This window comes from Cebus imitator, unplaced genomic scaffold (genome assembly GCF_001604975.1).
Source record: "Cebus imitator isolate Cc_AM_T3 unplaced genomic scaffold, Cebus_imitator-1.0 Scaffold473, whole genome shotgun sequence".
NCBI classification, from domain to species: domain Eukaryota; kingdom Metazoa; phylum Chordata; class Mammalia; order Primates; family Cebidae; genus Cebus; species Cebus imitator.
Genome location: NW_016107788.1, coordinates 384,370 through 394,899, shown reverse-complemented (window position 1 = coordinate 394,899; position 10,530 = coordinate 384,370). Strand labels below are relative to the sequence as shown.

At 55.5% G+C, this 10,530-nt stretch overlaps 2 protein-coding genes and 1 long non-coding RNA gene across 6 annotated transcripts in view; 1 reads left to right on the top strand and 2 right to left on the bottom strand.

Moving 5' to 3' along the window:
* Positions 1–1,260, bottom strand: part of KLK10 (kallikrein related peptidase 10) — a 5,021-nt gene extending 3,761 nt beyond the window's left edge. The window contains exons 1-2 of one of the 2 annotated variants that reach the window (XM_017512476.1): positions 1,128–1,260; positions 554–650 (exon numbers count right to left, since the gene is read on the bottom strand). In XM_017512476.1, coding sequence (XP_017367965.1) covers positions 554–641 — 88 coding nt within the window. In that variant the 5' untranslated portion in view covers positions 642–650; positions 1,128–1,260. Of the gene's footprint in view, positions 1–553; positions 654–1,127 lie in introns of both variants that reach the window. The other variant, XM_017512477.2, reaches the window with a different exon arrangement.
* A 43-nt stretch (positions 1,261–1,303) lies between these two features.
* LOC119468682 overlaps positions 1,304–10,530 on the top strand; it is a 10,279-nt gene continuing 1,052 nt past the window's right edge. The window contains exons 1-2 of the long non-coding RNA XR_005197426.1: positions 1,304–1,967; positions 3,256–3,353. This is a non-coding gene — a long non-coding RNA (uncharacterized LOC119468682). The remainder of the gene's footprint in view (positions 1,968–3,255; positions 3,354–10,530) is intronic.
* Positions 4,114–9,444, bottom strand: KLK11 (kallikrein related peptidase 11). Of its 3 annotated transcripts, none has more exons than XM_037732801.1 (6): positions 9,198–9,444; positions 7,389–7,463; positions 6,484–6,640; positions 5,890–6,155; positions 4,973–5,109; positions 4,114–4,570 (listed from the first exon to the last, which is right to left on the bottom strand). In XM_037732801.1, exons 1-6 carry the CDS (start codon positions 9,328–9,330, stop codon positions 4,418–4,420), a joined length of 921 nt encoding a protein of 306 aa, XP_037588729.1. In that variant the 5' UTR covers positions 9,331–9,444; the 3' UTR covers positions 4,114–4,417. The 3 variants fall into 3 exon arrangements, with proteins under 3 accessions (XP_037588729.1, XP_037588730.1, XP_017367963.1); XM_037732802.1 differs by having other exon boundaries at positions 7,389–7,549; positions 9,198–9,365; XM_017512474.2 differs by lacking the exon at positions 9,198–9,444 and adding an exon at positions 8,317–8,499 and having other exon boundaries at positions 7,389–7,549.

The window sequence follows — 10,530 nt, the reverse complement described above, 5'->3', positions numbered from 1 at the left end:
GCCTGTGGTCCCAGCTACGCCGGAGGCTGAGGATAGCTTGAGCCCAGGAGGTCGAGGCTGCAGTGAGCTCTGATTGGGCCACTCTACTCCAGCCTTGGCGACAGAGCACGACCCTCTCTCAAATAGAAAAGGAAGGAAAGAAGGGAAGAAGGAAAGAAAGGGAGAAGGAAGGAAGGAAAGAAGAAAGAAAAAGAGAGAGAGAGAAAGCAAAAGAGAGAAAGCGAGGGAGAGGGCAAAAAGCGGTAAGGCAAGACTTCGGATAAAATAGGGTCGTGTAAAAGGGAGGGGCCGAGAAGGAGGAGGAGAAAGAACGCGGCGAGGAGTCCACGGAAAAAGCGAGGATCCGGGTGGCAGAAATCGGACGGGGCCTGAGTGGGGCAGGACCCCCAGGGGCCAAGCCAGAAGAAGGGCCCAGCTGACTTGGGGGCGGGCCCTGCCCGGAGCGCTGAGTGGGTGCTGGGGTCCCGGGGCAGGAGAGGTGCGCGGGGCTTGGTGACAGGAGCGCACTCTCCTCCCGCCCGCGCCTCTCGCCGCCCCCTGGCCCCCGCCTCACCCCAGAATTGTGTCATCAGCAGCGGCAGCAGCTTCGCCAGTGTCCTGGCGCTAGAGGCGGCGGAGAGGTGGAGGAGCCGGGGTCTCATGGCCCAGATCTGCTGGGGTGTGTGTGTTGGGGGTTAGGTTAAAACAGATACTCCCTTAGAGACCCCGCACCTCACCGTGCCCATGCGCCCAGCCTGAGACACCCCAGCCCGCCAGCACCCTTTTGCCCTGCAGGGACGGGCAGACGGGAGATTCTCGGACTGGAACGGCGGTAACGAGTGCAATTACCCTAATGATGCCCCTCGCTGCACCTTCCCGTCCTCCCTGTGCGGAGGGGAGCGCTCTCGGCGCCCCGGCTTCTCCGGCTGCAGCCACGCCGCGCCCGCGGTTTCCTCCTTCACGCGCGGGGTGGGGATCCGAGGCTCGGAGCCTGTGGGAGCCTCTTCCTCAACCTCTCAGCGGGGGGACTTCCGCGCCCCGCAGATAGAGAAACCGAGGCTCCAAGCAGGCTCCTGCCCGTGGCCCGGGGGTCCCCACCCATTCTCTCGCAATCCACCCCCACCCGGGTGGGGTGCAGGCCGCTTCACCTGGGAGTCGCCGACAGGAAGGAGGGAGGGAACCCAGGCGTGCCTCTGCCCTGCCTGTGGTTCGCTGCTGGTATCCTCTGTCCAGGGACCCCTGGCCGGACATTCCCTTTTAACCCCAAGGAGTCCGGAAGCTTCTCCACCCTCCCCCACCCCTCCCCGAGGCTCTCTCCCTCCCTTTCCCTCTGTCTAATTATACGGTGGGTGAGGCTGGCACTCCTGGGTCCCAGATTCCTGCTCTGGGAGGCGCCCTGGAATACAGGCTTCTCCCAGTGCCTGAAACACCCCCTTTCATCCCTTTTGGAACTGGCTTCCGTGGGGATTCCCCAAGTCCCCCGTTCCAAGAAGGCTTCTCGGGTTCGGGGAGAGGCTTCCATGTCCCCAGGGAGGCTGGGGGTGGCGGGATGAGAGGCGACTGAGAACGAGGAAACCAACGGGAAGTGCATACCTTGGGTGACAAAGTCAGAAGCCAGACTGCGGAAGAGGAAGGAGGGAGGCCCAGAGATAAAGCAGATTGAGTAGGAGGGACAGAGACTGGCTTGGAAAGGGAGATTGTGACAAACTAAGGCTAAAAGAGAGGGGGGGGGGCACAGAGGCTAAGACACACAGAGACAAGGAAAGAGGGAAATCCACGCCTACTCTGTGGCCATGAGCGAGCTCTGTGTGTCCAGTGACTAGCCCGTGTGCGTGGTAGGGCTGTGGCTCTGCCTCATGTCCATGTGTGGCCACCTCACACCCTCCCTGCCATCTGCATGCCACCAGGTGACACACACGTCCCTGAATCACAGGAGGTCAAAGCGTCGAGGGGCATCAGCATCGCCTCAGCCAACTCCCTCATCTCAGGTGAGGAATGGGAGGTTCAGAAAGGGCAGTGACTCACAGGAGGCCACACAGCAAGTCCACTTAACAACCAGAAGGCCCTGTTTCCACTCTGGGCTCCTGTTCCTCCTGCCAGCCCCTCTCCTTCAAGGTGAGAGACCGTGCCAGGAGATCCTGAATTGGCTGGGTGCTGTGGCTCATGCCTGTAATCCCAGCACTTTGGGAGGCATGAGGTCAGGAGTTCAAGACCAGCCTGGCCAACATAGTGAAACCCTGTCTCTACTAAAAATACAATTACTCAGGCATGGTGGTGCAGGCCTATAATTGTAGCTACTAGGGAGGCTGAGGCAGGAAAATTGCTTGAACCTGGGAGGCAGAAGTTGCAGTGAGCCGAGATTGCACCACAGCACTCCAGCCTCGGTGAAAGAGCAAGACTCCATCAAAAAAAAAAAAAAAAAAAAAAAAAAAACAAAAGGTCCTGAGTTCTGGATTTCTGTTGGACATCCTCTTCATAGGTTGTGTGACTCAGTGCTGGCCATCTGAACTTTCTGAGGTGTTGTTTTATATGCGCTAACTAATCCTGCCACGTGGCTATCCAGTCTTGGATATGTCACAAGGTGGAGGAGTTACATTTCTGACTTTATATATATATATATCGGAAATACATATATATAAATAATATATATTATTTATATATAATATATTATTTATATATATATAAATATTATTTATATTTACTTATATATATATTATTTATATATATAATATATATATAAATATATATATATAATAAATATATATATTATTTTTATTTATTATTTATTATTATTTTTTATGGATTCCCGCCCTGTTGCCCAGGCTGGAGTGCAGTGGCATGATCTCGGCTCACTGCAACCTCCACCTCCCAGATTCAAGTGAGTCTCCTGCCTTAGCCTCCCAAGTAGCTGGGATTACAGGTGCCCGCCACCACATCCAGCTAATTTTTTGTATTTTTAGTAGAGAGGGGGGTTTCAGTATGTTGTCAAAGCTGGTCTCAAACTCCTGACCTCGTGATCCACCCACCTCAGCCTCCCAAATTGCTAGAATTACAGGCGTGAGCTACCACACCTGGCTGGCTTTATGTAATTTTAATTGTAAGAGCCACGTGTGGTTAGTGGCTACCTACCATATTGGCCAGCAGAGGTCTCCACCACCTAATTATCTATCAAGGAAGTTGGAAAAAAACAATGACGAGCTCCTTTTGCTGGGTCTTAGAATGTGCAGGCTGACTGACTCCTTTACTTACTGTGTTATCATACTTTTGCATACACAGTTTTACAGATACGGAGACAAACAGCCTTCCTCGAGGATCTCACGTGGTAGTTAAGAGACCACCTTGCTTCAAATCCTTGCTCTCCTCGCTTCGTGACCGTGAGTAACTGACTTCGTTTTTCTATGTCTCCGTTTTTTCATCTATAAAATAGGATAACGGTGCCGACCTCATAGGGTTTTATGAGGATTACATTAGTTGATCCATTTAAAAGCGCTTGGAGGCCAGGCACAGTGGCTTAGGCCTGTAATTCCAGCACTTTTGGAGGCTGAGGACAGATTGCTTAGCCCAGGAGTTTGAGACTAGCCTGGGCAACAGAGTGAGACTCCATCTTGACAAAAAATACAAAACTTAGCTGGGCTTTGTCTCATGTGCCTGTAGTCCCAGCTAGTCTGGAGCAGAACGATCACTTAAGCCCCAGAAATTGAGGTTGCCGTGAGCTATGATTGTGTTACTGCACGCCAGCCTGGGCAACGGAGGAAGACTGTCTCATAGATGAATTAATTAAATTAATAAAGAAAAGCCAGTCAGGCACAGTGGCTCACACCTGTAATCCTAGCACCTTGGGAGGCCGAGGTGGGCAGATCACCTGAGGTCAGGAGTTTGAGACCAGCCTGGCTGACATGATGAAGCCCCGTCTCTACTAAAAAATATAAAAATTAGCCAGGTGTGGTGGCAGGCAACTGTAATCCCAGCTACTCAGGAGGCTGAGGCAGGAGAATCGCTTGAACCCAGGAGGGGGAGGTTGCAGTGAGCTGAGATGGCACCACTGCATTCCAGCCTGGGCGACAGAGCAAGACTATCTAAAATAAAATAAAAGCCCTTGGATCGGGGTCTAGCACATAGTAAGCACTCTGTAGATTCACTCATTTAGGAATGTTTATTGAAACCTTGATTTACGCCAAGAGCTGTCTTTGGGACTGGGGACACAATAGGGAACAAACCAGCTGTTATCAACCCCAGAGTCACAATAGTTCACGGCAGAATTTGAATCCAGGTCTCACTGATCTCAAACCCCAGGCTGATTATTAAGTGACAGCGTCTCCTGTAGTATAGGAGACCCAGAGAGTGTTCACAGAGGGTCTTGGCTTAGGGTTTCTTATTAGCAGAGTGAACAGGAGCCAATCACCAAGTGGACATGGTTGATGCTGGGCCGTGGTCCAGTCTAGTTGTTGCTCATTGTCTCGTGGATCCAATCCACATACTTGCAGACTTTGGTGTAGACACCAGGCTTTCGAGTGATCGCACACGGATCCTGGCCCCAGGAGATAATGCCTTGGAGAGAGTGGTTACAGACCAGAGGGCCCCCGGAGTCACCCTGCGCGTGGGGAGAGAGAACATCGGTCAGAGAAAGTGCTGGGCGTGGTGTTGGCCAGGGAGGAGGTGGGGATGGTGCTGGGAGTGGAGTTGAGACTGAGGAGGGGGAGACCTGGGGTTGATGATAGGTTACTGGATAAGGCTGGGATTATGGGTGGGGTAAATGATGGGGTTAGGCTCAAAAGCGAATTTGGGGACAGTTGGAGCTGGAAACGGGATGGAAACAGGGATGGAGCTGAAGTTTGTGCTGGGTCAGAAACGAGAACGGGGAGAGAGATGGATTGGGGGTTGCAGGGGAGGTGGGCTGAGGTCAGGGGTGAGATTGTGGATGTCAGTGAAGATGTACTCAGAGTTGGGGATGGGGGTGGGGATGTGGCTGGAGACCCAGGCCCTGCCCTCTGACCTGGCAGGAGTCCTTGCCCCCTTCCTGAACGCTGGCACACACCATGGTGTCTGTGATGTTGTTGGGGTAGGCGTGCTCACACTCGCGGTGCTCGATGATAGTGATGTTGGCGCATCGCAAGCTGTGAGGCAGGCGCACTGTGGAAACAGCATGAGGGGCTGCGGGGTGACAGTGTGAGGACCCCTGCCACCTCACCTAATGCAGTGCTTGCTGTGACCCAGGCCCTGGGAGAATCCCTGTCCTTAGACACAGCCAACTCACCTCTCTGCTTGTATCAATAGCAACAGCAATGCTATCCAGACAGAGCCTCACTCTGCTGCCCAGGCTGGATTGCAGTGGCATGATCTCCACTCAGTAACCTCCGCCTCCCAGGTTTAAGCAATTCTCCTGCCTTGGCCTCCCGAGTAGCTGGGATTGTAGGTGTGCACCACCATGTCCGGCTAACTTTTGTATTTTTAGTAGAGACGGAGTTTCCCCATGTTGGGCAGGATGGTCTCAAACTCCTGACCTCAAGGGATCCACCCCCCTCAGCTTCCCAAAGTGCTGAGATTACAGGCGTGAGCCACTGCACCCAGCCTGCTATCCAATACATTATTTATGCCAGCTGCTCGATATACATTATCTCTAATCCAATCCTGGCAGGTGGGTATAATGATTCTCATTTTATAGAGGAGAAAATCAAGATTCAGAGAGGTGAAGTCGCTTGCCCAGGTTCCTACAGCCGGGAGTCATGTGTCTGACTCCAAGGCCCCAACTTTTGTCTCCACCCTCCCCCGTCCTGACGTTTTCCACGCATCCCCTCAACTTATCCCACCATCGCCACTTTGAACCACATATCTGGTCCCCCGACCCCTTCCACAATGAAGACCACCCCTTCCCCACCACCCCGGGCCGGGTTCCCCCTCTGGAGCTCCTACACTGGGGGCTGGATGTGCTGCCCCAGCCGGAAATGAGGCAGCTGGTACCAGCGGTGACACAGCGCGAGGAGAGGGTGAGAGGTCGCACAGCCCAGGTGATGAAGGCTGGCGAGGCCATCTTCACCAGCATGATGTCATTGCGGTGGTCTTTGTTGGGGAGGCTGTTGTTGAAGCCGGGGTGCGGGAAGGACTCGGTGGCTGTCCGGGTCTGCTCACAGCCGTCCCGCCGCTGGAGGTTGTGCTCCCCCAAGTGAACTATGTAGCGGCTGAGGTGGGAGAGACCGTGGTTGGAGGAGGAAAGGTGGGAAAAGACACGGGGTGGGGGGGGAGACGTGGGCGGGAGAGGTGAGTGACACATTTGAGGGTGAAGAAACATCGCTCTTACTTCCAGCCTCTTCCATGTCCCCCAGCCATAGGGGGACCACCCCAACCCCATTCATCCCCCCACCTTCAATCCCAGCTCGAGCCCACCAACCTTGCTGACAGTGCCCGTCCCATCTCTGATCCCCTTCCCGCACCCCTCTCCCCAGCTCCTCTCCATCCATCTCTGCATTCCCAGCCCCCTCCCGGCCCCGCCCCAGCCCCCGCACCCACGGCTTGCGGCAGTGGGCTGCTGTCAGGAGCCATCTGGGGGCGATGAGGGTCGCCCCACAGAGCAGCCGTGTCTTCTCAAACAGGGCTGCCTGCCAGGGCTGGGAGTGAGGTTTGCATTCAAATCCCTTGATGATCCTGGTTTCTCCCGCTACGAGCCCTGGAGGGGGAGAGCAAAAGGAGGCGCTCAGGAAGGAGAGGTGGACTCCCAGAAATGGGGTGGGGAGGAGAGAAGGAGGGGGTGGTCTGGGCCCTCGCCTGGTGTCCCTCTGGTTTGCACGCTGGATGCTGGGGTGGGGTGTTAAAGGATGAAAATACTTCCATAGGGCCGGGCATAGTGGCTCACGCTGGTAAACCCAGCACTTTGGGAGGCTAAGGTGGGAGGATTGCTTGAGCCCAGGAGTTCAAGACCAGCCTGGGCAAACATAGTGAGATCCCCATCTCTACAAAAAAATTAAACAATTAGTCTAGCTTGGTGGCAGGTGCCTGTGGTCCCAGCTACCAGGGAGGCTGAAATGGCTTAAGGATTCCTTAAGCCCGTGATGGCCCCACTGCTCTCCAGCCTGGACGTAGAGTGAGACCTTGTCTCTGGAAAACAACAAAAACAAACTTCCATACCGGTTCGTCGGTAGTCCCTGTCCTGTTCGATTTGAGTGACACTCCCGCCGACTCCAGTTTCCCCGGCCCTGCCCTGGGACCCCCTAGGACCCCCTTGGCCTCTGCTCTTTTGGCGTTTAAAGGGATTGTCTGAAAGGCATGCAGGCCCTCATGGCAGCTGCCCCTAGTTCAGAGGTCGTGTGGCTTGTTCTGTGATTTGGAATCGGCCCGTCACCGTCCAGACACAGAGGGTTAGGGGATCCCAGAGACTCAAGAGGGAGGCTCCTGCCCTGCCCCATTCCCTGCCGTACCTGTCACCAGAGCAAGCATGATTAACTGCAGAATCCTCATGGCCTGGAGGGGGGAGGGGCAGGCCCCAGGTTCCTCTGGGAACAAGGAGGAACATGGCCGCATCACTTGATGGGGAAGTCGGGGGCTGGCTCCTGCCCGCTCCTTTCTCCCGCACCTGCTCCTGCATCCCACTTGGGAGAAACAAGGTTGGGGAAACTCCCTGTTTCTCACAGCACTCAGACATCCAAACACTTAAAATATATCTCAGGTGTCGAGGGTGGCCTTGGAGGGGGCCTGGTCGCAGCTCGAAGCTGCTGGGATACCAAGGACCACATGGAGGTTGTTGGGGGGGCTTTGACCCGGCTAGCCGTGGGCTGGCCCCATTCGAGTCAGCCGTGGGGCCTCCTTGGCGCATTTCAGAGGATGTTTCCCTTCTTGCCTTGAGAGCTGGCCAGGCCCCAGCAGCTCGGGCTGGAAGGACAGGGGAACCAGGCCCCGTTCCATAGCCACCCCTTTTTCATTGTCTTCACGGCAGTGTGATATGGAGCCTTTGAGGTCTGCTGGTGGTGGGGGTGGGGGTGCGGGTAGGGAACTCAGCCCCAGACAATGTCTGGGCCTCCCGTCACCCGACTTGCTGAACCCCTGCCCCTTTGAAGGACAGCCAAGCAGAGCTGGGCGGGGCTGGTCGAGGGGAGGGCCAGTGCCCTCAGCTGCCCTGTCCAGCGGGGGTGGGAGCAGAGGGCCGGCTCAGCAGCTGAAGCCATAGAGATCAGAGGTAGCCGACGCTGTGGTCAGCCATTGAAGGTGAGAGGCACAGAGAGAGGCTAGGAACCCCCACCCAAGCAGAGAAGGACAGAGCAGAGGGAGAAATGGGTGCCCGAGGGGGACAGGTGTCCTTGGGGAGGGCTGACACCTGGAGTGGGGGCTTCCCTTTCCTCCTGGACTCACGGGATCTGGGGCTGGGGCTCTGGGGGCCCGGCGGTGGCGGCGGCGGTTGCGGCAGGTCGGTTGGGTTGGAGTGCCAGGTGCCAGGCACCAGGCAGGCGGGCAGGCAGGGGGTGGCCCCGGGCGGGCCCAGGATGACTGGCCTCCAAGCCCTGCCTTAATGCCCCGGGGTGGGGTGTGTGTCGGCCCTCCCCGAAGGCCTCCGAGGCACTGCCTGCCTGCCTGTGCCACCTCTGCAAGCCCCTCTTCTCCCTGCGTCTCAGCGTCCCTCTGTCTGTCTGTCTGTCGTCTGCAACCTTCCTTTCCCTGCCCTGAGTCTCTGAATCTGCGTCTCGCCCCATGGGTCATTCCCCGTCATTTGGTAATTCTGACTTTGCATGCATGTGTGATTTTTCTCTTTCTGTCTCTACGTGTCTGTCTGCCGTTCTCTGTCCTTGTCCCCGTCTTCACCTCCATACTTCTCTCTCCAGCCGGCTCTGGGTGGCCCTTTCTCTAATTCCTTCTATCTCTGTGTCTCTCAGTCTCTGACTGCACCTCTGTCTTGCAATGTCTCAAAATCTCTCTCCCTCCATCTAATCTCCGTCTCTCTCTTTCCTTCTGTCCCAGCCACTCCCTCTCCACAGCCCCAGCCCAGGTGGGCCCCTGGCCTCCCCTAGGCTGCTCCCTTCTCCTTTGCAAGGTGGGGATGCTGGGGTGTCACAGAGGTGGGGCTGCTGCCAGGCACAGGGGCAGGACCGAGGAGGGTGGGGGAGGCAGGTCAGGGCCTGTGGAAGCCGAGTTCAGGAAAGGGAACAGAGTCCTCGGCTGCGCCCCACCCCAGGGCTTCTCGGCTGACCCTTCCCCTGCCCCCTTCTCCCTGCCTCCCAGTCTGGCTGTTCACTTACTGGCTGCTGCGAGACCTCTGCCTGATGACTTCCCGTCCTGCAGCCACCTCAACCTCTGCATCTGCAAACCCCGTGCGCGGACTCCTGCTTCTCCCAGCTTGTCTGTTCTCACCCAGGTCCCTTCCCTTGGCATTCCTCCCCTCTCTCTCCTAACCAGATGTGGAGCAAGGCAGGGGAGGGCCTAGATTCTGACGGCAGCCAGCCCTGGCCTCCAACCTAGGTGCTTCCCCTTCCTACCACTATGACTACCCTTATGACGTGGGGACAAGGGACTCCACCCCTGCGAGGCTCAGTTTCTTCATCTGAGAGATGGGGGTGACAGACCTGTGCAAGATTGCAGGGGAAGTTGGGATCAGGCCTCCAGGAGGGTCCATTTGGAAAGAGCAGACTGCAGGGGGGCTCAGCAAATGCAGCTCGGCTGTTAGGATTGCCTGTCCCTCCCTCCCTCCCTCCTCCAGGTCCCCTTCAGTGCATTTGGGGAGATGTTCTCTCCTCACCTCCTGAGTCCCAGTGGAGACAGAATCCAAGGGGTGGGCAGGAGAATTTTAAGATGTAGGCTGAGCACTCTTGCTTTCCAAGGCTGCACCCCACCCTTCATCATCGCATACATATTAGAACAAAGCCGCATCCCACATTGAAGATACAATGTATACTTGATTACAAGAAAGTAAACTGCCTTTGGCTAGTGGAAAGAACGTTCCGTTTTATGGACATTGAATTAAATGGTCATGAATGTTGATTTGGCAGCTTTCATCTGGTATTCTGGAGCTAACAACTTTCTTTTTTGCGGGGGGGGTTGTTTGTGGACCATTGAAAAGCTTATAAGCTCTGGGCACTGCTTCTATCATGCCGGATGAAAAAACATGGCTCTTATTTATATTATTGGGTTTTTCTTTTGAGATAGGGTTTCACTTTATTGCCCAAGCTGGAGTGCAGTGGGTGATCTTGGCTTACTGCAGCCTCTACCTCCCTGGCATGGGTGATCTTCCCATCTCAGCCTCCCAAGTAGTTGGGACTACAGGCGCATGATACCACACCCAGGTAATTTTTTGTATTTTTATAGTGACGGGTTTCACCATGTTGCCCAGGCTGATCTTGAACTCCTGAGCTCAAGCAATCCTCCCGCCTCAGCCCCTCGGCCTACCAAAGAGCTGGGCTTACAGGTGTGAGCCACCACACCTGGCCTATATTATTATTATTTTTTTTTTTTTTTCTTTTTTTGAGACGGAGTTTCGCCTTGTTACCCAGGCTGGAGTGCAATGGCGCGATCTTGGCTCACCGCAACCTCCGCCTCCTGGGTTCAGGCAATTCTCCTGCCTCAGCCTCCTGAGTA